The sequence below is a fragment of the Peromyscus leucopus genome, chromosome 14, assembly GCF_004664715.2.
Source record: "Peromyscus leucopus breed LL Stock chromosome 14, UCI_PerLeu_2.1, whole genome shotgun sequence".
Taxonomy (NCBI): Eukaryota; Metazoa; Chordata; class Mammalia; order Rodentia; family Cricetidae; genus Peromyscus; species Peromyscus leucopus.
This window is the reverse complement of record NC_051075.1, coordinates 79,910,334-79,936,790: the sequence shown is the minus strand read 5'-3', so window position 1 is coordinate 79,936,790 and position 26,457 is coordinate 79,910,334. Positions and strand designations below refer to the sequence as shown.

At 58.9% G+C, this 26,457-nt stretch overlaps 1 protein-coding gene across 2 annotated transcripts; it reads right to left on the bottom strand.

Annotated features, from left to right (window-relative positions):
- Positions 1-224: 224 nt before the first annotated feature.
- Cep170b (centrosomal protein 170B) lies at positions 225-25,781 on the bottom strand. 2 transcript variants are annotated; one of them, XM_028883697.2, is made up of 19 exons: positions 25,618-25,781; positions 23,256-23,387; positions 16,472-16,561; positions 15,589-15,667; positions 15,085-15,143; positions 13,830-13,968; positions 11,673-11,777; positions 11,123-11,596; positions 9,918-10,630; positions 9,415-9,588; positions 9,062-9,152; positions 7,230-8,888; positions 5,680-5,923; positions 3,576-3,735; positions 3,129-3,272; positions 2,881-2,969; positions 2,433-2,526; positions 2,222-2,273; positions 225-2,129 (listed from the first exon to the last, which is right to left on the bottom strand). In XM_028883697.2, exons 2-19 carry the CDS (start codon positions 23,358-23,360, stop codon positions 1,882-1,884), a joined length of 4,719 nt encoding a protein of 1,572 aa, XP_028739530.1. In that variant the 5' UTR covers positions 23,361-23,387; positions 25,618-25,781; the 3' UTR covers positions 225-1,881. The 2 variants fall into 2 exon arrangements, with proteins under 2 accessions (XP_028739530.1, XP_028739531.1); XM_028883698.2 differs by having other exon boundaries at positions 5,680-5,818.
- Between the last annotated feature and the right edge of the window lie 676 nt (positions 25,782-26,457).

Sequence of the window (26,457 nt, the reverse complement as noted above, 5' to 3'; positions counted from 1 at the left end):
TATTGTATGAATGGATTTTTAAACACGCACATATACGCATACACATACATACAGGGTCTTGTGTAGCCCTGGCTGGCCTCAAACTGAGAGATCCCTGCCTCCCAAGTTCTTGGTTCAAAGGCATAAGCTGAGTTGGTGTCTTGAGCCCACAAAGAGATTCCTTGTGCCAAGACAACATAGCTACCCCAACACCATCCCCAGAGAGCCAAGGCGGCAGGCGCTGGTGTGCTGCCACGTGGAAGAATGATTTATTAGAACAAATTCCATGACAAATCATATAAAATAACCATTTTCTGATAGACATCCACAAGACCACCTGAGAACAATGTACAGAGATACCTTCAAGAAGCCAGGCAAGTAGGATACCAATGCCAGGTCGAAGGCTGGAGGGACGAAGGAGCTAAATGTGAGGAGGAACACCAATTTGTGCATTAAAAAAAAAAATTGTGCAGTGACGACCAGGGGCGGGAGGCATGGACTCTGCAGAAGGACAGCCATTTCCTATGGGGAGCAGGCTGTGGGCAATGTGTGGGACATGCAGAGGGAGCAGCCAACAGGCTGGGCTGGCACCTCCTCCAGACAAACGGCAGGCTGTACACACACACGTAAACATCAGGTGGGCCAGGCAGAGGCACACAGGACCCGTGCATGAATCTCTATCATCTAAGTGTAAACAGGGAGACCCATGCTAGCCCCTGAGGGCTCCGGGTCTCCCGCCGCAGCTACCTCGGCCCCAGCTCCCTGTTCAGGAGCAACACCCACACACACATCAGGCAGGGCATAGCGCATACCCACGCCAGCCTGGTTGATATGGGACGCTCCCCATCCCATTCCAGCCAACGGGCTCTTTGGCTTAGTGCCTCCAGAAACACCAGCAAGGGGCAGCAGCAGGGCAGCCACACTCTGCTCACCTGGCAGGCCCCAGCCAAACAAATCCTGAGAAAGCATAACCAGTAGTGGGCCTGTCCCTGCCAGGCCCCCCCAAAGCATCAGGCCACAGGGGCCTGCTGCAGTTACCACTTTGTGCCCACAGCATCTGGGACGGCAGGGGTATACGGTTTAGATCACAAAGCCAGGAGCTTCCAAATCTCTTTTTTCCGCCACACTGGTAAAGCACTCACCACAACCAAAGGGACTGCTAGCCCACCCAGCTACATCCAGTCCCACTGTAAGGAAGTCCAAGGTCCCTAGTAGGGAAGAACCCACTCAGGAGGACTCGCTGGGGCGGTACCCAAACTCAGTGGGTTTGGCAGTTGCATTGGCACCAAAGGCTTAGAGCCGTGGGGTTCCTGCCCCAAATACCTCCCGGGGCCACTCATCTGCCCAGGCTGACGGACTCGGCAGCAGCTCCGGCCATGGATTCAGACAGGGGCCACAAAGCAAGTAGCCTCCTTCCTGGACGGTTGGGGGACCTGCCAAGCCATCCAGCTTCTGGGTTTGGCACTGACTGGCCCCAGGGTCAGCCCCTTTCTCTGTCTGGCCTAAGAGCACAACATAGAGACGACACAGGCCTCGGGCTGGAGCTGCACCTAAGTCAGGCCCGTGGAGCCCTGCAGTGGGGCGAAACACTCTTTCCTTGAAAGCTAGGGACAAAACAAGTGATGGAGAGGAGGTGAATACGGGGCCTCAGCGGCTGGCCCTTGGCAGTGGGTACCCCAGGGGCTAGGCTAGGAGGCCTGTGAAGGAGGGGGTAGCCATGGGCTGGATGAAGTGGTTGGGGTGCTGGCTGAGGAGGGGCCTGGGAGGCACCCGTCCATGGGGTTATGGCACATGTGGGGTTTTCACAGAGGACCGCCTGCAGCCAGGCAGGTGGGCTGTGGGATGATGCACAGGCAGGCACAGGACACACGCATAAGAAGGCTGGCCTTGCCCATCCACAGATTAGATCAGGAACCTCTCAGCATCAGGAAGAAAGGCAGGCTCCGGGAGGCCAGGGGGCCCGCAGTTTGCCCGTTGTGGGAAGCTCCTGAGGGGCAGGGCTGGCAGCAAGGTGTCCACCGAGGCAGGTGAAGTTGAGCTCTGAGCTGCTGGCCGGACTTTCCCAAGCCCTGGCTGAGTGGGTCCTGCAGGAGCTCTGTTTCCCATGAGCAGGTCGAGGTTCACACTAGGGTCCACGATGGCATTGATGACTGGAAGAGAGCCAAGAGTCAGGCCAGTTGAGAACCTGGCTATAAGCCCATAAGGGTTGCCTTTGCCTGCCCTAGGCCTGGGCCACACCCACCTTCCAGCTGCTTCTGTACACGTCTTAGTTCCTTCAGGATCGAGCTGATCTCCTGGGAAGGACAGAGAGGAGGTAAGCTACAGTAAGAACATGCAGGGCCTCATATCCTCTGGATAGACTGGGAGCAAGACTGAGGTTATGGTCCAGACCAGCTCAGCCAAGCCCACAGGGTGGGGAGCCATGTCCAAGGATGGGTCCTTCTGTCTCTGACCTTGTTGGATGTCTTCAGGATGGGCACTTCATTCTCAGCATTGATCCTGGCCTCTAGGTCCTCCCATGCCCGGCCTGTGTTCTGGAAGAGGATCCTGGGAAGGGAGCAGGGACAAGGGCAGTGACAGAGACATGGAATGGGACCTTCGCAGACCTCTCTCTTGCCATAGTGAAGCTGATGCCATCCCTTTCTGGAGTTAAGAGGGAAACTAAGTCCAGAACAGGAACTCGACTAGCTGCCTGATGCTCCAGGTAGGAACAACTCTGGCAGGGGCAGCTGGGATCAAGACGAGGGCTGAAGAGAGGAGGCGGGCCCAACCTCAGGGAGCAGTGTAGGCATGAGGAGCTTGCTACCCACACACGGCCTACCAGGCTGCACATTCGGATACTGATGCTAGGCCCAGCACATGTAACCCTGTTGGCACTGCACCCAGGGGCTGCCTACTTACTTCATCTTCTCAGCAAGATGCTCTGTGTTTTCACGAATGGCATGTGACAGCTGGGACACCGGGTTTAGCATCAGATTATCAAAGATCACCTGGAGGGACCTGGGCATTAGTATGCTTGCAGCCCTACCGCGCCCCCCCCCCCCCCCAGCTAGCTGGCCTCCATCTTACAACCCAGACACACTGTCCAAGGCATTCCCCGACCCTCAGCTACACAGTGTGTGTGTGTGGGGGGGTGGGGGGCACCGTGCCTCCTCACGGTTCCGAGGCCTTGTCTTATTGGCCAGGGCATCCTCACGGCTGTCGTTCATGTTCTGATCCAAGTTGTGAGAGTTCATGGAGCCAGGTGGCACCTTCTGGAAATTGAGGCTGGCCTCTGGAATGCGCTGTACCAGCTGCGGAGAACAGAGCCAGGCACCACTGGCTTGCCTGATGCAGACAGGCACCAGGGGTGGAGAGAGCCTCCAAGGCTCCAAATGGACCAGGGCTAAGCCAAGCCCCAAGTCCCATCTGCTCAAGATTCCTCCCAACATCTACATTCTTGAAGTAGAAAGCTAAGCTTGAGGACAAGTTCCCACACCACAAACCCTCAGGGACTCTGCAGGGAGCCCTCAAATTCAGAAACACAAGGTGAGACCTCTACCCTGGAGGATGAACACCCTCCCCAACGTGGTGCACCCGAGAAGTTGGGGACTCACCTCTTCACGGGCTGAGATGGTCGAGGCAGGGGTGCTGGGCATATTCCCGAGAGATGGGCTGCGAGTGGGTCCTGGGGAGCCCAGTGAATCCCCATCTCCCGCCACATCATGAATCTCCCTGGCCAGGATGGCCACATCCTTTACTAGTGTCTGGCTCAGCCTGTGGCCAACAGGAAAAAATGAGCTCTGCTAGGGGTCCTCTGGGGTGGTGGGGACCCACAAACCTCCCATGCACACTGAGTTAGGGGAGCACAACCTCACTGTCTGAGGCAGTGCTGGGTCAAGGCCTGGCCCGGGGTGTGTGGCCTGTCAGAGCTGGGCTTACTGGGGAAGGCTCCAGAAAGAAGAGTGAGAAGGAATCCTCCAGACCAAGGTTCTTCTCCCTGCACACTAAACCGAGACACAGTGGCTGCTGGGCCCCCGGCATGGATACAACCCAAGCACAGAGTGTGGGTACCACCTTGGCAAGCAGGCAAATGGAGGCAGGGGAGGTGTGGGGATGGAGACCACCATAGCTACCATACGGGGCTCCTGATTTCAAGGGTTAGAGTTGGGTCAAGGGACCTTGTGGCTCTTCCAATATGGCTGAGAACTCAGTTCTGATTCACACCATGGGGGAACACATATCTATCTCTGTGCTGACAAGGGTCCTGGGCTTGTCCCAGTGAGGGCAGCCAGAAGACAGAGGACCAAGGAGGCAGCAGCAATTCCTTGACTTTGTTGCCTTGAGGCCCCGGTTGGGTCTACCCAAGCTCCTAAGCACATGGCTGAACCCCTTTTTAGGGAGGTCCCACAGTCTGTCTCTTGCCTTATAGGTTCTTTTTTTTGTTTGTTTGTTTGTTTGTTTTTGTTTTTGGAGACAGGGTTTCTCTGTGTAGCTTTGTGCCTTTCCTGGATCTCGCTCTGTAGACCAGGCTGGCCTTTAACTCACAGAGATCCACCTGCCTCTGCCTCCCTAGTGCTGGGATTAAAGGCGTGTACCACCATCGCCCGGCCTACCTTAAAGGTTCTTGGGGCTCATTACCATCACGGTCCACCCACTTGAACCCTTACCACCAGACTCGGGTTACCCTATGGCTATCCTCAGGGGTCTACCTAGGACCTGCACCCTAGCCAGCGATCTGGTCCCAGCTGCCCCAGGGCCATTACTACACTTGTCCCTCTCTAGAAGGTCCCTCATGGTCTCCCGACAGGGCTGTCTGGGCCCGTCATTGGTCCCATGGTTCTGAAATCAAGAGGACACAGAAGCAGGCCCCTGACTCTGGACGACACCCAACTTCCAAGGGCTCCGCCACTTCCCCCAGTGGTCCCACTCTTAGTTCCTTCCTGTAAGAGGCACACTGCGCCCGTCTCCTGGGTCCAGCTTGAGAATCCCACAGGACCATGCCTCGTTGTGTTCCTCCTTACACTAGGCGGAGACCCGGGGAGCCCATCCCTCTGCTTCTCGCCCGAAGGCCGTGCACCCCCACAGGCCACGCTGCTTCTCAGGAGGCCTCTCTTCTTCAACCCATCTCTTACCCTGTCCCCTAGATGACCTCATTCCAGCAACTGGGTCCCCACCCCCACGCGGCCACTCTCCCGAGAGCCATCTGCTTCTGGTCACCTTCTCAGTGCCTCAGAAGCTCCCAAGTTCAGCATCTTCAACAAAACCCCCGGATGTCCACATAGGTCCTGGGGGTCCTCTACCTTTCAGAGCCCGGCCACCAGGGCACTGGCCATAGCTCAACTAGACCCACCCCTGCACACCCCTCCCCAGAACACACCCAGAGAAGACCATGTAAGTTTATTTAGAATAAAAACTGTGGTCACACTAGCTGCTTGAACTCAAAGTTCCCTACCGTCCTAGACAAACATTCACCCATCCACCTACTCATCCATCTATCCAAGAATCTACTTACCTACTAAGCCATCCCCTAGGGACCAATCCATTCATCCATGAACTCACTCATTCACTTTTATCAACCCATTTATCACTCATTTGTCCACCTACCCAGCCATCCACTCGTCTATCCACCACCCACCAAACACTCTCCACACCTACTGAGGGTCAGGAGCCCAGGCGAGCACTCAGCCAAGGGGAAGAACCCACGGCCTGATCACTCACCTAGCAATCTCCGCGATCTCCGCTGTCTGCACAATGAAGCCGTAAGGGTCAGGCTCTTCCTCATCGTCGTCTGTGTCCCGGGGGCCGGGGGCCTGGGAACGAGCCCGGGCAGAGCTGCTGGCCCTTGGGGTCTGTGTGGCTGTTGAGGCATGGGAGCGTGTGTGTTTAGGGGAGCTGTGGTGGGACCCATACTCCTCCTCGGAGGTGGACGTGTAATCCGAACCCTGCTGCCGCCGCCGTGTGCCTTGAGTGAGTGGGTTGGTTTCAGAAGCGAGAACAGAACAGAGAACACTCAGTGCATCGGTAGCCCCAGGGCCCCTCAGGAGGAGGGCCCTGTGCTGAAGGACAAGATGCATCACAGTTGTCCCCAGACACCACCACCACCGCCCCCCCCCCCCCCCCCCAGCAGAAGCACCACCAGCCCAGAGGACATGCAGAGCCAGGGACTGGGCACTCCTGGGGCCGGTGCAACATCCAGGGGGGTGGGAGGGGTCAGAGGAGTAGATGCTGTGCCTGTGAGCTGCTCCCTGGGCGCCAGGAAAGGGTGCTGGGCAGAGAATGGGGTAAGCCGCACACAAGGACCAGCTATGGTCCTACACAGCTGGCTCACACCGGCGGGTGAGGCCAGGCCCCCACAGCCTGCATCAGACACATATCCTCAGGTATGGCTGCCAGGTAGGATCATAGGCTCCTGGCTTAGGGCTGCTGTGAGACCCAAACAGCTCCGACAGCAAACCCTTTGGATGAGGGGTGGGTGGCCTGCATGCTAAGCAGTGCTGGCAGGTCAGGGACAGCAGTTTCTGCCAAATCAAGTCCCCAGTCAAGGCAGCCACAGTGTCCCTTCCCAGTGGGCCCAGCAGGCAGGGGTCTATGAGAAGATGCTGGGGGCCAGAGGGGGGAAGTGGAGTCAGCCAGGAACAGCAAGGCCAAGGGGTGGGGCTGTGGCACCTTGGCTCAAACCAATCCCCTCAATCCACTGGGCCATGGCACAGCTCCCCGGCTCGGCGGGGACAGAGGCTATACTGACTGGGCCCGGCCATCCCAGGAATGGGGCCAGCTCCAGCATCTGCAGCAGTCTGTCTGTCCCTTCTTACTGTACACACAGAGCTCAGGGCATGGAGCAGCGGTCACTGCTCATGTGGACTGACACAACCCTCTCGGGCCAGGGGCTCTGTGGGCATTCAAGGGTGTCAGAAAGGCTCCCCTTAGATAGATACCCTTCCCTGGGATTCACAGCCACAGCAGCACAGGGGACAGAGAACTTGGGGAGCCCTCCTCGGGTTCCCAGGTGGGCAGCTTAGGCCCCTGCAGTCATTACAAGTGCTAGCCTCGGGATACCAAGGTTGGCAGTGCCAACCTCAAGGTCCTGGCACCGAGACCCCTGGGGGGAGGGGAGGCACCCTGGGGAGGGTCTTCTGCCACATAGGCGCCATGGGCACATCTGGCCAGTGTACACGTGTGTGCAGGTCCACAACACATTTACCCCGGGGCTCGGCTGCTGCTGGCCATCCTTCCCCCCCACCGCCCCACTACCGTCACCCCACACTCACTGGAAGAGTATCTGGCACTGCCCGGGCGGGCCCTGCTGAAGGGCTGGCGGGGGCCCGTGCTGGCGGCGGCAGCAGCAGCCGCCTTCCTGGCAGCAGCCCGGGCCTCGGCCATCGTGGGCTTGCGGTTGGTGCTGTAGAGTTCAGCACTGCGGCCAGAGAAGCCAGTGCGGGCCGGGGCTGTCTCAGAATCGCTGGGTCCCGTGAAGGAGCCTGCCCGCTTCCGGGGCATGGCCAGGATGTCCAAGCGTGTCAGTTTCTTGGCCTGCTCAGGGGCTGGTCGATTTGCTGGCTCGGGGTTGGCTGTGGTCCCCCGCTCGGCATCCACGGCCTCGGTGTCCGAGGCATCCCCCAAACGGGCCCGCCTGAGTCGGGAGGCCCTGGTGGGCCTCGGGGTGGACAGGCTGTTGGAGCGGGTCAGTGCCTGCTGCACCTTCTGAGCGGTGGTGGAACTGGCAGCCGGGGAGGGTGGAGGGGCCACTGGTTTCCGGCGGGGCCCTTGTCGGCCTGTCCCAGTGGCCTCAGGGCTCTCATGGTTAGAATTGGGCAGGTGGGCAAGGCCAGAGCCTCGCTCCTCTTCAGGCCAGTCCAGGGACCCTCGGGACCCATGGCCACGCCGCATAGCCAGGCGCCTTGATGGCTCTCCATGGCCCACGTCTGCAGGGCCCGGAGGGCGGTGCTGCTTCTCCGACAGTCGATCTCGGGCACTGCCCTGGGCAGCACCCCCTGGGTCTGGAACTGCCGGTGGAGACAGCAGGCTCTCCTTCTGTGGCCCTGGAGTCGGGGGGGTTGTTGGGCTGGGTCCATTCTTGCCACTGAGCAAGCTAATGGTGCTGGCCGTGTCCACATCTGAATCCCCAGACAGGGAGTCCTCTGGAGGCCTGGGGGTGCTGCCCCCCTCACATTCATCTGCAGACTTGGAGCGTAGTCGGGCCTCCAGGGCTGCCAGGGCCGTCTCAGTCTCCTTCAAGATCAGGTGGGTGTCCTGCGTGTGGAAGTCCATGCGAGAGGCCCGCGCTGCAGCCAAGTCTTGTAGGAGTGGGTGACTAGAAATGTGAGGGAGCTTCCCAGGTGCTGGGGGGCCACTGCTTGGCTCCTTGGTGAAGCTCTCTTGCCGGGCAAAGGCCAGGGCCTCCTTGGGTGGAGCCGTGTCAGGCTCTGGGGACCGACCACCGCGGAGCTGGATCACCATCCTCCCATTGGCACTGACGTAGAGGCCATCCCTTGCTGAAGGGCTGGTCTGGACCACCCGTCCCGGGCCATCCACCTCTCCAGGAGCCACAGACGATTTCTTGGGGAAGGTGGCCTCCCCATTCTGATCACCAATGAAGAAAGAGGTGGGGGCTAGCTCCCCAGGGGCTCTTGGTGAGCGCCGACCCCTGGCCCACGCTAGCTCCTCCTGTTGCTCTGGGCCTGGTTCTGGGCCACGGCCGCCATCTGATCCGCTGGCATCACTGAGGCTATCAGGGTCCAGATCTTCCTGGCCTATAAGGCGACTAGCCTGCTCACTGCCCAGCTCAGGTGGCCCTGGGCCACTCCGCCTGGCAGCTTCAAGGCCCGCGGGGCTGTCAGCCCTGTCACTGGGCAACTGAGGGAGCAGTCGCCGCGTGCGCACAGGCAAGGCCCCCTCAGGCTCTCCAGTTCTTCGCCCAGGACCGTCCTCTGCAAAGCACAAGGCCAATGCGGTTAGAGCGGCCGCAGGCCTGCGGGTCCTACGTGCACACAGAGCCCCAACCCTCTTCCAGGCACAGTCAGGATCTGAGGCCGGCACAGTCAGGATCTGAGGCCGGCTCGGTACGGCCCCCAACCCTGACAGCCACCCCGGGCTCACGTACCTGCCAAGGCAGTGTCTGAGTAGCTGTCAGCCAGGCTAGCCCATCGGGAAACCCACTTCTGACCTCCAGGGGAGCCTGGGACCAAGAGGCTCTGCAGGGAGAGGGGCAAGAAGATAGACCCACGGCAAGGGGGGCGCACGCCCAGAACAGAGGCCAGGGTCTAGAAGAGGCCCCCCCACGCTGTACTTGCCCCAGGCAACACCCCCTCCCAGAGCCGCCAGGAGGGCCCGTGTGACCCCGGCCACCACCAACTGCTCCGCCTCCTCAGTGTATCAGGACTCAGTCCCAGCCGGGTCTGCAGCTACGGCCTCTGCTCCCGTGACTGCTCTTGGGGTGGCTGGCCAGCCTCATACCTGCTGCTCCATCTGGGGGGCCATGCCTGGTGCCCGGGAAGCGAATTCCTGCAGCAGAGCCATCCGCTGGGCCACACCTCCATCACTGGGTTCATCTCTGTCACCTCTGATGACTGGGCGGAAGGTAGCCGAGGACACCCTAGAGAGTTCAGGGGACTCAAACACCCCAAAAACCTGCCGAAAGGAGACAGGAGCAAGGGTCAGAGGTGCCTGGATCTCTACTCCCACCCAGATGTGGCCCCAGCTACTCAGCTGGGCGTGGCGGGTGGGAAACAAGCCTTACTCTGACAAGGTAGGAGGTAGGAGGCAGGGGTGGGGGCCCTCCCTCCTCCCTCCTCCCTCCTCCCTCCTCCCTCCTCCCTCCTCCGAGTCCTCTTGCCCAGCTGGACTAGACACATGACTTGATAGTGGGCCACCACCTGTTCCCCCAACGTGACCGTCAGCCCTGGAGTCCCCTCCCGCCCCACAGCCCGCACGAGGGGACGTCTGGCCCTACACCACACCTGGTCGATCATCTTCCGGGCCTCCTCGACTTCTCTGTCTTGGGCCTCCGTCTCGATGGTGTAGGTGCCCGCATCGCTAAGGCTGTCCTCCTCCTCCTGCCTACGTGCCTTGGTCAGCTGGGGGTCAGCGGGGGGCGGTGGCGTGGTTGAGGGGGTCACGGGGCTGGCCCCACGGGGTGTCAGGGGGGCAGGCAGCACTGGAGGTGTCTTTTCGGGGACGGGCCTGGCGGCTGGGGAGCTGTCCCGCATACACTGGGCCATGAAGTCCTGGGCCAGGCGGGAGCGGCGGCCCACACTGCCAAAGGGGCGTGTGGGGGCACGGGGGATGGGGGAAGTGTTGCCCAGCCGCTCCTCCGTCTTCTCTCTCTTGAGCGAGCTGGCCCTCTGGGGTCCCGAGCTGCTCCCTGCCGCACGGACCGTGACACCCGGACGCTCCCTGTCGGCAGTCCCGGTGCCCCGGCGCTTGTCAGCCTTGGGGTCCACGGGTGGGGTGTGTGTAAAGGACTGCGAACGTTTCTTGCGGGGCGTATCCTCGTCGAAGAACTCGATGACAAAGGCCTGCTGGTTGTGCAGCAGCTCCTGGGGGTCCCTCTTGATCTGCCTCTGCAGCCGCACCTGCTCCCCACTGGCTTCTGTTGGGGCTCCAGACACCGAAGCAGCCTTGGCCAAGGGGTCCTCTGAGTCGCTCTGTGTGCCATCCTCGTGCTTGTGGCCTGAGGGAACCCATATTCGTCAGCACACAGTGAGCGGCGTCAGGGAGCCTCACTACCCCACGCCCACGGGGAATGGATCCACACTGACTCCCACGCGGAAGGAAGTTCTGTACCACTGGGGACCGGGCATGTGTGGCTCAGTGACGTAGAAGACACCAGACACTGCCCCCGAGACCAGGCAGGCGGTGCTTGGCCAATTCACTGGGAAAGGAAAATCAGCTAAACCACCTGGGCCCTCACTGATGCGGTCAGTGTGTGGGGACAGGCAGACATGGACCGCCTGCTAGCTTAAGAACTTGCCTAGCCAGGCGGCGGTGGCGCACGCCTTTAATCCCAGAACTCGGGAGGCAGAGACAGGCAGATCTCTGAGTTCGAGGCCAGCCTGGTCTACAGAGCGAGTTCCAGGACAGCCACGGCTGCATACACAGAGAAACCCTGTCTAAAACAAACAAACGAAAAAAAAAAAGTTGCCAGGTGCCAGCAGGTACTTACCCTTCAGAGTACGGGTGTGGATAGGAAGATCGCTTTTGGTGCTCTGACGGTCATCCCCTGGGCCATCCCGGCGCAGCAGGCTCGGATCATTCTGCACCAGCCAGTCGGCCACCTTGGTTTCGGCTGAGACCATCTCCACAGGTGTGGCCTCCTTGCTGGGGGGCCGCCGCTGGCGCAGTGAGAACTTGGTGATGTGGTCTTTGATCTTCACCTTGCCTGGGCTGCAGTCATCAAACTCAATGGTGAAGGAGGCGTGGCTCTGTACCACAGGGGCCGTCCCACCCCCGCTTGCCTCCTGGTCTTTTGTGGGTACTTCCTGTGCTGGCACCTCAGGGAGCTGTGGGGGCTGTGGGGCTTCCTTCGTGGGGATCTCGAAGTAGCTGGGCTCCCGTCTGAATGAGCAGTCCGGCGGCTCAGCAGGAGCGTGGCAGCTGTCTAGTTCGCCATCTTGCTGGGCCAGGCCCTTGGGACGCTCTGCAGGGAGGGGTTCTCAGGCCAAGCCTTTCAAAAGCCCCCCTCCAACCCCGTCACAGCCTGGGCACCGACTCACCTGGGTAGGGCTCCTCCGGGTGCCGGTCTTCAGGTGGTGTGGTACTGTCATCCTCACCCCACCAGGAGGGTTGCCCATACAGGGGGGTGCGGTAGGCTACTGCCTCTGGAGGGGAGAGTTCGGAACTCAGGTTGCTATGGCCTCCAACAGGACGATCTGGAACAGGGCCAGTCTGTGGACCAGGCCCTAGTCTCACCTCCCAGCGGGGACCTGAAGCTCCTCAAGCCCCTGGCCAGCTGTTGACCACTCTGGGCCTGTTTCCACATCTGTGGGCAAAGATGACCACTAGCCCTGCCTGGCCTCTCTTGGGTAGTGACGAAGGACTATCCTAGGACACTGAATCCTGGGGCAAGGAGGAGCACCCTCTGCCTTACAGTATACAGGGCAACAAGAGTCCACAAACAAGGTTCAGCCTCTTCTAAGATTCTAGAAACGGCTCTGCCACAATGGTTCTGGGGCTGAGGGCCACCACGGTCTGAGTAGACAATGTGACAGTTTGGTGAGTTTATTTTAATGTTTGGATCTCTGTCTAGAAGTTAACACTCTACCTCCCATGAATCTAGGTTTTCAGCTCCTATTTGGACAAGAGCAGAGTCCAGTGCCCCCGGGCAGGGTGTTGGCTCTGATGTACAAACAGCTCTGTCCCCCATAAGCCCTTTCCATTTCTGCTGGGTCCAACAGTCAGGTTACTGGCCCAGCTGCTCACACAGCAGGCAGCAAGAGGGTCTGAAGGCTGGGTTACCTGCAGTCAGCAAGTGTCCCTGTAGAATGGAGGCTATCCCTTGGTATTGTGTACATGTCTCCTGCTCCCCGAGGGACTCTACTCTTTACAAAATTACCACATATTCCTTAAACAAATGATGGGTTTCATTATGTCGTTCCCCTGTGGTATACTATATACACTGATCTTTTTTTTTAGACAGGGTTTCTCTGTGCAGTTTTAGAATTCACTCTGTAGCCCAGGCTGGCCTGAACTCACAGAGATCTGCCTGGCTCTGCTCCCGAGTGCTGGGACTAAAGGCGTGCACCACCACTGCCCGGCTCACATACACTATCTTATTCCACCATCCACTCCCCTCTCCTGTTGCCACCCTGGCCACTGGCCTAAGGACCTCATTCTTTGCCCAGAGCTGTACGTAGGGGCCCTTGAGGCAGCATGCGTCTGTCACTGCGTAGTACTCTCTAAGCGTTTGGCTCCAAGCCTATCTTGAGTCTCCCAAAGTGCTGTGTCTGCTCTGTAGGACTGAGAAACTCACTTGCCCAGCTGGCTGCACCTGCTGTAACCTCGGGGACCGCTCCGAGCCACTGTCACAGCTGTGTATACTCAGAGCCTGGACACTGACAGGTGCTCTGAGCAGGTCAGGTGACTTTCTGGAAACCTGCCCAGTTCCCAGTAGTCTTCCCAAAGACAAGCACGGGTCAGGCTTCAGAGGCAGATGGCTCACTGCGCAGGGCACACCTGCATCCCAGCCACATGCCAGCAGTTCAATGGGTCCATGGGCTGACCCACAGAGCACAGCAGATGCTGGTCAAGACTGGGGCAGCAAGGTGACCTTCCTGATACAGAAGAACATGAGCCTTGGTTTCCTGGGACACCTTCTTCCACCTAGAGCTTGTGCAGCCCGCCGCCGCTGCACACCCAGGCAGGACTTACACCTGTTATCTGCTATGCCATCCTCAGACCCACCCGGACTCACATACCACTGCCCACCTTTGCACTAGCTCCCTAAATGTATGAGCCGGTCCTTACCTTGGACTCACCTACCCACCCTGGCCCCAGTGGCCATGTGATCTGCAGAATCAGACTTTGGGCAATTTAGACCTGCCTGCCTCTGTCCTGCTGCAGACCCCAGGGTGGCCATCTGATGATCAGAGGCTCCCAGGACCTGAGGAAAGTGGGCATGCTTGGGGAGGTGTGTGCAGATACACAGGACAAGCCCACGGTTAAGCAGGCCTGGGCCCTGACTACTGAGCTGTGCTGTGAATGGGAGTGCAAGCTGGGGAGAGGAGTCACACGGGGAAGGGGGGTACGGTAAAACAGGGGGAGACGGTACACAGGGGGGCAATGGGAGACAGGAAATAGAGACAGACAGGCCTTGGGGTGCTCTGTAACTTTGCCCTTCCCCACCCACCCCGGTCCCCACACCCATGGCCTACCTGCTCCATGTCTTCGGTCCCCTTTCTCTGGTCTGGGCTGTGAGGACTCACAGTAGGGGGTGTGCTCTGGCAGTGTCTCACCCCTCTTGGGTGCAGAGGTCTTGACACTCACCTGCAGCTGGCTGGTGTACTTCTCGTGCTGTGGACAAGCACACAGGGTGAGGGTGGTGTGCCAGCCTTTTCAAACAACCCAGGCAGCCCTGCCTCTCCTCCACAAAGAACAGAAAGAAGCTAAGACTAGTCCATCTGGTGGGCAGCTGAAGGTCTAGACCTATGGAAGACTGACTCTCTAGTTCCCAGAGCTAGTGAGAGAACTGTAGTTCACTTCTCTGGAAGGGAAAAAGCCAGCAAGGATCACAAGAGCAGAGTCTTAGAGACTACCATCCTCCAGGCCCCACCCGAAACAGGCCGTTGGCAAGGTAAGCACTCAGGGGCCTAGCTACATGGCCCTGAACTTTACAAACTCATTTGGAAACCTGGGTAAAGACAGACCAGACATGGTTCACACCAGAGCTCAAAGCTCCACGACCTACACAAACAGGAAAACACTGGCCTGCCACAGCCCCCAGGATCCTAACTCCCTGGATGAGACGCCGACTGATGGGACCTTAGCAGTCTCAAAGACACCAACCCAGAGGACATACCAGTGGCCTCCATTTACACTCTACTTCCTGTCCCTCTTGGCCTGACTAGGTCCTTCCTTGTGTCCTCCCCTGGGTGGGTCCAGGGCCCCAGGAAGGAGTGCGGTCTGGCTTTCCGCCCTGCTTGGCCCACCGGTAGTACACTCTCCTCCCAGTGGAGCCTGGCCTCCTGTTAGGTGATCCCAGTGCCCCACCTACATCCTTTGCTTCCCAGCTCACATGCTGGGCTATCTCCTGAGCCAAGACTCTCCCATTCCTTTCCTGACTTACAAGGTCCAAGGCCGTATCTTGTAGGGCTCAAAAAGCCCCATCTGTTCCACTCAGCCTCACCTTCCCGTCCCCTCCTCAGCTGTCCCTACCATCTGTTGCTATATAAGCCTGAGTGAGGGTAATGACTACTTCTCACCTGCTGGACCGGGCCATCCAGCAGGACAGGCCAAGCAGCACTGGTTCACGGCACCTGCAGCCAGCAGAGGGTGGCTCAGGAGCCTGGGGAATGTGTCTGGGAAACAGACCAAAGCAGGAGCAGAGAACAGCAGGCTATGGGTCCGAGCCCTCACAGCCAGCTCTGCAAAGCGGGGTTTTCCTAGCCCGTGGGCCTGCTTGACACTGACCTTGAGCGCCTCCTCAGGAACACGGTGCTGCACACGCTCCAGCACGTACATGTTGGAATGTAGCTACAAGTTAAGGAGAACACAGAACAGGAGGAGCAGGAAGGGCCTGTGGTTGGAGCATGGAGGCCAGCACTGTAGTCAGCGGTGAGTAGGTGGACTCAAACACTCCTGGAGGTGGGAAAAGGGCCCTTCTCGGGGAGCACCAATCATGCCCCCACTGTACTCATACAGGATGTCCAGGCTTTACAACTCAAGGTCCAAGCAGGACTCTGGGTCCCAAAGGGTGCCGGCTTGTTCCTCAGCCCCTCTGTGACCTCAAGCTGAGCATGCAGACAAGCAGGAGCTAGAGTCTTACAGAATGCCCCACCGGCAGAGGAAGTCCAGCCTCAGGTAACCTCTAAGCCTGAGAGCCTCAGCAGTGATTAAGAAATCCCCAGTCTGCTCTAAGTCAGCAGAGCAACTGTGGGGGCCTGGGTCCTGAGGGAGCAAAGTAGAGAAGGATATCATAGCCAAAGCGGATGACATCATTGAGCTTCAGTGTGATGTACTTCTGGTCTGGGATGCGCACATCATTCACAAATGTCTAAGGAAGAAAGGGGAAGAGGAGGCCTGAGCAGACCCTCCTTGCCTTCCTGCATTCCTGGCTCACTATCCTAGAGCAGTTGAGCAGACCTTTCAGGTAGCAGAGCCTGCAGGGCCCAGGTGGAGTCCCGATTGGGACTGGGCCAGATGACCCAGGGGGCCTCCAAAGCCCAGTGGGTGGCAGGGAAGGCCTACTTGTCACAGAGCCCCTGTAGGAAGGACTACATTATCTGAAGGGTGGACCAGGGAGGAGGGGCGTGGAAGGTGATGTCCAGCCTTGGTCCCGGGTTCACGCTGTGTAGGCAAGGCACACTGGGGTGGCTGTGGGACAGGTCCTGCTCAGGACCGCACACGTCTGTTTTCTGATTGAAACAGTGTTCTGGGATGGACCACGTCTAACGAACGTAGAGTGACATGTCTACACTGGACAAACACATGATGTCCCAGAGAGGCCATCGCTGTCCTTCTAGTCCATGTCCAGCTCCTCGCACCCAAATCCTCCCTCCTTCCCTAGTCACATTCAGTGAACAAGAGAAAAGGGCACACACTCCCCTTCTCAGGTTGGGCTGGGCACATCTCACTGCTTTTGTGTGTGTGTGTGTGTGTGTGTGTGTGTGTGTGTGTGTGTCTGTCTGTCTGTCTGTCTGTCTGTCTCTTTCCTAGCTTTGTACTTCCCTAGTTGAACAGAGCTCTGGCCTGTACAGCTGATGAACAGGGGCTCTGGACGGGTCCCTGGAGTGGAGGGAGCCAGAGGCGGGTACGATCAGGGCTGGGGTGGGGCCAAGCAAGAGCCCAGCACACTCACCCCATTGAGACTGCCCAGGTCCTTCACCCAGTGCTCATCACGGTCCTGGTCGTAGTTGATGACGGCATGCTGCTTGTCCACGCTACGGGACTGGAGGGAACAGACAGTGGTCCTCAGGTGCCCCATCCCATGCTGTCAATGCCTATTATGATACCAACACCCATGGGCCTCAAGTCCCCGCGCCCCCTCCCCCTCCCCCACAGTGTGCAGTCAAAACCACACAGCTGCCGCAGCAAGGCAGAGAGCTGTGCAAGACACCAGGGCCACTCCGTCCTCTGCCTCCCCAGCCTCTCCTTCCATGAGCGTCCTCCCCAGCACCCTGGGCAAAGCACTGGCTCCTAGGTCAGTGTGGGAGGGCATGGGAACCCTCTGGTCATCTGAAACAGGCTGTTCCCTCCCACGGGCAGGCAGGGGAGGCCCAGCCCACAGGAGCAACCAGACCTGCGTGATGGGCACACACGGAGCCCACAGGAACAACCAGACCTGCGTGATGGGCACACACGGAGCCCACAGGAACAACCAGACCTGCGTGATGGGCACACACGGAGCCCACAGGAGCAACCAGACCTGCATGATGGGCACACACGGAGGCCACAGGAGCAACCAGACCTGCGTGATGGGCACACACGGAGGCCAGCAGTGCTCACTTGTCTCTTGGTTCCCCCGTCCAGCTTCCACTGGCCACCCCAGCAGGGCTTGTGGCACTAATTTCAACATACATGTGGTATTTCTACTCCAAGTTGGTCTTACCTTTCCTGACCACCAACCTGTCCAGGACCCTTCCCAAGTTAGTCAGTCCCCCAGCTCTTCACATGGCTGAGGCCCAGATTCTACCCCCAGGATGTAGACGGGAACAGGGTCACGCTACTTGCTTAGGCACTGTCAGTGTGGGTCCACGTCACCCTGTCTGCGAGGCTGACTATCTCAGCACCCAGCACCAGTGCTCATCTCCATCCCCATGCCACATATGCCCCACACTGCTGGCCACGGTGGTGTCTGGCTGGCCCCCTTCCCTGCCCCGAGGAGCTCAGCCTAAGAGAGGACCATAGAACCAGTCAACTCAGGGAAGCCACTGAGCTCAGATGAAGCATATATGACCCAGGCAGTGACTGCCCAAAAACAAGGTCCACCTCCAGAGCACACTGGTGAGAGCCCCACAGCTGACAGAGGGTGTATCAGGGTGTGGGTTCTCAGCTCAGAAGTCAGGGCACGGGCCCCTCCAGCTGCTTACTCAGGGCCTCTCAAGCTGCCCATCACTAGAACCCAGCCCCTCTTCTTTCCAGGTACCATCACCCTGCTCTGCCCCCAACAATAATTAATCCATTCAGGGTGAGCATGCCTCCAGCAGAGACTAGGGAGAAGAGGGACATGGGCTCTGGCCCAGCCCACCTCTACTGCTAGCCATCCAGCTTGGCAGAGGAGAATATTTCCAGCCTCAGAGGAGATAGTAGGGGAGGTTCTAAAGACAGGACTGCAGCTGAGTGGCTTCCAAGGAGCCCTTAGCAGAGCCGCTTTGCCTCACAGCCACTGACCCTGGGGAATAAGCACTCTGCAGCCCAAGGTAGCTGGCTTGTCCAGGATGAATTGGCTGCAGTGAGGCAGGTTCTGGGGGATGAGACACCTCATCCTGTCAGGATCCTCAGTCCTTTCTGGGAGTGGGTGGGATACAAGGATGATATAATTGGAGGGCAGTGTCTAGGGGTGGTCATCCTCTAGCTACTTCCTTCAGCATAGCCCATATTCCCGCTAGGGACATACAAGTTAAGATTCCACCTGCTCAATGTCTCCCTGTGATTTCCCCAGGCCTGTTCCTGGTCCAGCTCACCTGTTCTCAAAGCTACAGGTCTCGACAGAGTGTGTTGTCGTCTTTGAGCTGGCCAGCTTTATCCCCAAGGGCCATCTTGGTCTGGTCCAAATTCCTTGTCTACAGCTGCACCCGCAGATGCCTCCTTCTTTCTCTGGCCCTGGATGGCACAGGTCAAGGGCCAGGCCAGATAACCCTGTGCACAGGCCAGCACCTCTCAGTCCCTAGCAGACATAAACGCTCTTGGGGCAAGAGAGACCAGTTGCTTCAGGGAAGCTCAGCCTCAGGGCCAACATCCAGAAGGCGCAGGGATGTAGGTGTGGTCCAAGACAGCCCTAGGTTCTGTAGACCCGACAGGGTGGGTGGGAAGGTAGCGCTTCAGGCTGACCCTTCCAGGCTGGAGAGCTTCTTGCCTGAAGCTTCCCATGCCCTGAACCTGATGACCTCCTTCACTCTGGACAGCCCCGGGCACTTCAGCCCTTTCTACCCTCTAGGATGCTTCCAGGAATGCCCACCCAGCATGCCCCTGGGCATTCCTAGGGGGGTACTCTGCTGACCTCTGCATTCAGCAGATTTCAGTCTACATCCAAAACATGGTCTCCCCCCATTTTGGTCTGACAGTCCTTGCCCAGTACTGAGCAACTTCCTGAGCCCCCTGGGCTCGCATATCCAGAGCCCCAAAGCCATGGAGGCCTCTTCACACCCCCCTTTCCCTGCCAGGCTAGACTGGCTCTAGTCACATCACATCCCCACCTGGCCTGGGTTCCAGCCCTCATGATGCCATCCACCCAGGACCTTCCTCCCCTGCGTCCACCCTTCTCCTCCCACAGTATTACTCTACTCTGATTTAGTTCCAAAACCTCTGACACAGGATTCCCACGAGCCCCACTCATGGTAGGTTTGGAAGCCCACCAACTCCTAGGACTGTCCCTCCTGACAAGGCCCTCTCAGGGAGGGTAGGAATGTAGTTGCCTCCTTGCCACCCCCAGCCAGAAATGTTCCCTCACCAACACCTAGGGCCAGTAGTAAAGTTCACCTAGCCACACCCACATGCTCAGAAGCTAGAAGCCAGCCCAGCCAGATGTAGCTCTGGGCCAGCACTCAGGGCTGGCCTCAGAGAGTGGACAATCACAGGCATTCGAAGTGGCCAGAAGAGCACCAAACACATACTAAAGGAGAAGTTAATGGCCTGGGCTTACTTAAAATGTTAAAATTATAGGTTTATAAAGTTCATGCCTGGCACCCTCCATGGGAAGAGCCCTGTCCTGGCTGTGCTGACCCTAGCAGTGGCCACACCCGACCTCTGGGCATGCCTTCCTGCCAGCTCATCTCCAGTACAACCAGAGCAGAGCCATAGGTACCCACAGCAGCTGGCTGGACTTGCTTTGTGCACAAGGCCTCTGAGGCTGCTTGGCTCTGGGATGTGCTTTCTGGGTTAGGGTGTCACACATAACCAAAGAGAGCCAAAGAACAGACTAGGTGGAGGCAGAAGCCAGGTCTCGGCTAACAGCAGACACACATACACACATATGTCATACATAACACATAAAAAAAAGCCACCTGCAGACACCTAAAATATGTACGCATGTGTATGCATATGTTCACATTTGCATGACACAGCATGTCGCTAATGGGTGCTGGCTCTGTGCCAGGCAGGTCTGCACTGGGAATACCGTGCTGAACAAACAGCAGGCCCTGGAGAGCACAGCCCCAAGGTTCCTCTGGCCCCTCTGCCAGACTTCATCCATAGTCTCTTAACCAGCTATGGCCCTGCTGAGACTGCTCGCCTCCCCTAGCTGCCCCTCTGTCCTCAGTGGACCTTGCAGCTCCTTATGCAGAGGTCCTTCCCACACAACCCTGTGACCCCTCCCCTCCTCACTGCTCTTCACTCATGCAGATGTGTCTGGCCAGTCCTCGGCCCTCCGATCCCACCCACAGTAGCATCTTCTCACATTTCTCCCCACACAGGGATTGAAGCAGGTGTATTGCTGTGGCTGGCCAAGGGTGGAGGAGCGGACACCAGACAGAAGGACCCACAGGGAGGGAGACTCTCCAAGAGCTGAAGTGAACAGGAGGAGCTGCCTGGGGGAGGTGGGGGGCAATGGCGGTGACAGGGAGAAATGGAGAGCACGAATAGGAAAGTGGACGGTGAATCGGACCCTGAAGAGTAAGGGATGGTGTAAGGTGGGGCGGGAAAACGCTGGAGGCTCCCAGTGCAGGGTCAGGGAACAGAGGGCAATGATGGGTGTGGTCCCCGGCAGAGATGGAGATAGAGGGGACAGAGGATGACAAGCCTAGGCTACTTGAAAGGTCCCAGAGCTGGGTCAGGGAGGGTCCAAACGATATGTAACTCCTCTGGCCACCAGGCAGCTGAGAGGAAGGGGTGGCCTGGACAAGGGCCAGCTGGGCAGGGCGGGGGCAAGGCCTGCTGCAGTGCTGGATGGTTCAGCCTCTCTGTACTAATTCTATTCCTGCATGACCTCCCAAACTTCAGTGTCTGCATGTAAAAGAGACGCACTCTGCCGGGCGGTGGTGGTGGTGCATGCTTTTAATCCCAGCACTCGGGAGGCAGATCTTTGTGAGTTCAAGGCCAGCCTGGTCTACAGAGCGAGATCCAGGACAGGCACCAAACTACACAGAGAAACCGTGTCTCGAAAAACCAAAGAGAGAGAGAGAGAGAGAGAGAGAGAGAGAGAGAGAGAGAGAGAGAGAGAGAGAGAGAGAGAGGGAGGCACCCCTTCCATAAATAATCACATTCCTCAGGGGTAAGGAGGGCAGAGATACAGGGGCACCAGACCAGGGGCTGCCCAGCATGGTCCTGTTAGAGCTCCACCACTGACAAGCCCAGAAACTAAGAACCTGACCCCAAACCTGCTCTGTGTACTGTGACCCCCGAGGAGGAGACCTGGTGCAGGGGTAAGGCCAGGTCCAAGTAGGAAGCAGTGCCTGCTTGGGTCCCCAGGACCACTCCAGCTCCTCTCATAGGCCCCAAAGTGTTGCCTGTTCCATGGAGCCATCCTGGTGACCCTGGGGAAGATAGCATTGCCAAGGCCATGAGGAAGCACCCAGCCAGCTAGGGCTGTGGGTACCAGGCTGGGAGCACAGCCTGCAGCTCCACCTGCTCCTCAGTCTTTACGCTTTCCAATGATGAAGAACCATCCAGAGCTAGTTCAGGCTTCGGGAAACCAATGTCCATAAATAAATAAGCGTCGCTGTGTATTCTTCCACAGTCTCCGCACTCTCTCGTGCTACGTAAACAAGGCCACACTGCATGGCAGAAACTGCATGACCCACACAGCACTTTGCAGGACAGATCTGACTCCTCTCCCCCTGCAGAGTCATGAAGGGACAGAGGGCTGTACAGGGAACCTAGGAGTCTCCCAGCAGGAGGAGCAGCTGACATTTTTGTTAAGTTGAAGCTCACCAGACATCATCTGGGGAAAAGCCACAATATCCAGACCCATTCTAGCCTGTGGAGTGATATAATACCTTAGACTGTGGAATGTGTAAATGATAGAAACTTACTGTTGATGGTGCTAAGGGATGGGTATCCATGATCAAGGTGCCGAAGACAGGCAACTTCACAGACAGCACCTTCTGGCTGGGTCCTCACATGGTGTAACAGGTGGACAAGTTGCCTCAGGCATCTTTTGAAGGACCCTGTCCTGGCTAGCTTTTTGTCAACTTGACACAAGGTAGCGTCGAATGGGGGGGGGGGGCTCACTTGAGAAAACGCGTCTACCAGATTGCCTGCATGCAAGTCTGGGGCATTTGAATGACTGCTAATTGACAGGGGAAGGCCCAGCCCACTGTGGATAGCACCTCTCCTTGCACAGGTGGTCTTGAGTACTAAAGTGGGCTGAGCAGGCCATGAGGAGCAAGCCAGTAAGCAGTGTTCCTCCACCGCCCCTACTTCAGTAGTTCCTGCCCCTGGGTTACTTCCTTTCGTGACACAGTATAAGCTGTAAGGTGAACTAAATCCTGTCCTCCCCAAGTTGCCTTTGGTCATAGTTTTTATCACAACAACAGAAACCTAAGACAGACCTTAATCCCACGCCTGAGGACCCTTATGTCCCCACCTCCTAATATCACACCACTAGGGACCAGCTCCAACATCACCTCTCAGAAAGCAGCAATGGCACTGGGCTGTGCTAGCCTTGGGCAGGTGCATCAAGATGGCTGTCCGGCTGTCTGTGCTCAGCTCAAGCTCAGCCCACTCTTGGGAACCTCACATACCCTAGGAGTGTGCGGGGTGGCCATGCCGTACATGAAAACTTAAGTACAAGACCCATCTGGGTGCCACCACTCCCGGGGCACTCTGTACCTGAGCAGACCCCCTAGCTGGACCAGATGAGCCCAACAGGACATTCATTTCCTTCTCAGAGTCCCATGACAGGACATGGAGCCCAGAGGCTTGAGGCTAGGACCCCATGCTCTATGCTGGGGTGGGAGCAGTTCAGACCTGCAGGGAGTCCATTGTACGCCCAAGCCAGGATGGACCTTGCAGCACACCATCCCACCCTTTGTTCCCCAGCTAGATGCACAAGCCCCAAGAAACCCACCTCAGGCTCTGAGAGCCAGGTGGCCCATGGAGGGGACCTATGCTGTCGGGGCACATGAAGAAGTCATCAGCACTATCCACCATCTGGACACATTTGGGAACAAGACCTCCAGGACCGCCCTCGGGCTACCCCTATAGTGTAGCAATAAGGACACAATGACCCACCTCCAGTACCCTCTAAGATGCCCCCTCAGCGCCATCTGCATGGGATACCCTCCCACCCTTCCTGGACCCCGGCACTGAGCATGTTCTTGTCAGAAACAGGTCTGACACAAAGGAGCAAACGCCCAGGTCTGTGAACACTCACTCACACCCCTGCTCGTGCCCACCTGTGGGTCTAGGGCCCAGGCAATGAGGGGTCTCTTCCTGGCTTTGATGTCCCTGAACCACCTTCCCAAACGGAAGAAGTCCCCACTCACCTGCAACATGAGCTCACACTCATCACGCCCCACGAAGATGAGCTCACGTGGGAGCCGGTGGCGGGTACCACTGCTGCTCACCAGGAACCATGATGTGACGCTCATCTTGGCACTGAGGAGGCCTGCCTGGCCCTGCAGGGAAAGAGCCAACAGTGGGGCCCCCCAGCCTGGACTTTGGTCCCCTGGATATGCCCAAAGCCAGCTTGAGAAATAGCTCCCAGGTAGTACCCAACATGGCCCACGGAGGTCTCCAGGACATACCAGAGGGTCTGCTTCCCCCAGCAGGCCACTCTGCAAATCCTGGGGCAAGAAAGAAGTCCTCGGAGCACAGGACTGGCTCCATCTACAGGGCCCAGTCCAACATGAAAACCCAAGCCTTATTCAAACACAGGAAATTAGCTTCAAGAGCAGAGCATGAACCCCAGCATGGGTCTGGGCAGTGGCTCTGTGCTGGTACTGTTACCAAACTGGTATGGTCTTGGCATACTGGTTCAAGAGGGCAGTCCAGAGCTCCTGAGTCCCAGTGCATCACAATCTAGCTCATACTGTGAAGAATAAGTACAGTGGCTGGGGTGTGGCTCAGTGGCATAGCCCCTCCCGGTGGGTGCCTGGCCCTGGATTTGAACCCTTGTACCTTAAAACACGGACACACACACAGACACAGACAGACAGATACACATACACACACACACACACATACACCCACACACTTCACAAGGAAATAACTGAGTCAGGAGACTGAGAAATAGCAGGAATAACTAAGACAAGTGGAAGATTCATCAAGGTATAAGGCATCAATGTGGGGTAGAGGAGAGTGGCTGCCCCCCACCCCCCACCTCCCCCCTACCCCACCACCACCCGGGAGCAGAGGCGAAGGCAGGGCCACAGCATGCAAGAGTCTGAACTTAGATGAGAAGCAGAGCAGTGCACAAAGACTCTGGGTCCTGCACAGGGCTGGCTGGGTGGGAGCCATCACTGAGGCAGGCACAGCCATGCAAGGCCCTCCCTCATCTCTCTGGGAAGTGTGATCATACACACTAGTGATCCTAGAGCACAGGCCCTGTCCTGTAATGTCCAGTAGCCATGCCTGGAGGCCCGAACACAGGGTTGCCCACCCAGGTCTCAGTTCCCTTCAGGGTAAGCAGCGGGCAAGAACACGGGGCTCTGCCCATCTGTGAAGGCCCGAGGGACCGAGCATCCCACAGCACTCCATCAGAAATCAGGAAAAAAAAAAAAAACCTGCCTCAGTAGAAGACAGCTCCAGGTAGCAGGAACACACCCCCTGACTCCACTCTGGGCCCCCCTTTCCTTAGGGCCCGGCTTCTAGAGGGGCAGGGACTAAAGGAATAAGATTTCAATGCCCTTGCAGCCCCCAGGACACAGACCCCCATGGCGTCCCCATAGTCCTAGCTCCCAGAAAGACCCAATCCTACCAGCAAAGGTGTCAGGGCTGTCGAGGGAGCCCCCAGAGGGTCACTGAGCAGCCCGGCCCCACCCAGCCTGGATGTCTCCCACTCTGACATCACCTGCTGCCATCTCACTGTGGGCAGCAGGCACAGGGAGTCCCTCAAAGGAGGGGAGGCCAAAGCCCGGACCCTGGTCATGGGGTGACCACGGCCACCGCCAGTCCAACTTGGAAAGGCTTCGGAGCCAGGGCCTGCTGGAAGAGGTTTGGGGCTGGGCTAGCCCGGCCATCGTTGCTAGGAGGGAGAATAATAAACACCCTAAACTTGTCCCCTCAGCCGCCCCAGCCAGAAGAGCCACCACCCGAAGGTGAAGGAGGAGGTGGCGATGCGGATGCTGAGAAGCAGGAGGCAGGGGGCAGCACAGCGGATGAAAGGAGCAGACAGAACGAGGTCCCCTCCCGGCCGCCGACAGGCCCAGAGGAGGCAGGGTGAGCCGGGAGACGGTGGCGGCTAAAGGAAAACGAGAGAAGGAAGACGGAGGGAGGGACCGGGAAGGAGGGGGGACCGGGCAGCCGGGAGGAGGCCGGGAGGCGGGCGGGCGCGCCAGGCCCAGAGGGGGAGGGAGCGGCGTTGTCTCCTGAATCAGCGCTGGCCGTGCCCGGGCGGGGACCCGGCGCCCAGGTCTACCCGCTCGGCAGGCCGCGTAGACACGCGCGGGGCCAGGCCTTGTCGCCGGTGCCAGGCGGCCCCTCCCGGGCGCGCACAGACCTGGACAGCATCGGCGGCGGAGGGCACTGGCCGGGCCAGGTGTGCCAGGCGCCCTCGCCCAGCGCCCTCCTCGCCGCCGCCTTTGTCCAGGCCCTCCCCGCTCCGGTGTGGCCCCGAGGCGCGCAGGTGCGGTGCTGGAGGCCCAGCCGCCGGGAGCGCAGGGCCGGCGCGGCCCTCCTGCGTCTTACCTGTGCTCCCGCCAGACCCGCGGCTCGCCCGCCTGGTCGCGGCCCGACCCAGCCCGGCCCTCCGCCCGCCCGGCCGAGCGCTGGGCGGGGCCGCCGCCTAGGACATGCCCGGCGCGGCCCGCACGCTGGCGGCAGCCCCGGCCGAGCCCACGGGCAGAGCGCCGGACCGCGGCCTCGCGCGGCGGGTCCCCTGACGTCTGCGGCGGCACGCTCCGCCCCGGCGCGCCCCGCCCCCGTATCGCCCCGCCCCCCGGAAACCAGGTTAGGGCGGGCCAGCCGCAGCAGGTGAGCTAGGCTCTCCAGCGCCACCCCACAGGCTGAGCGCACCAACTCCCGTTCTGTCCACCCGACCCAGAGCAATCGATCGGGCCGCCAGACTGGCGGTCACCTTTGTCCCCGGCCCGGCTCGGCCCCGCACGTCTCCCCACCCTGTGCACCTGACCCCCTCTCCCCTCCGGCTTCGGCTCCGCTAGGGTTGCGGGACCCGGCGTACAGATGCCCAGCGCCCTGGCCCAGGGCCGAAGGGTTAACAACCACATTCCAGAAGCCAGGGCTCCAGCCGCGCTCCCAGCCCCAACCTTTGGCCTTTCAGCCCAGTCGAGGGGTGCAGGGCGAAGGAAGTAGGATGAGTCCCAGAGGTCTGTGCGTCCAGCTGGGTCTCTTCCTCCTGCTCCCTCAACGCTGCAGGACAGGCCATGGACTCGGGACTGGGTGGTGGGCAAAGACGCCAACCTACCTGGACGTCGCAGTGGGCTGGGCAGGGAGGGGCGGGGAACTCCGAAGGTTCTCCCAGTTCCCGAGGTAAGTTCTCACTGGCCGCTAGCTGGTGCCAGGTGCAAC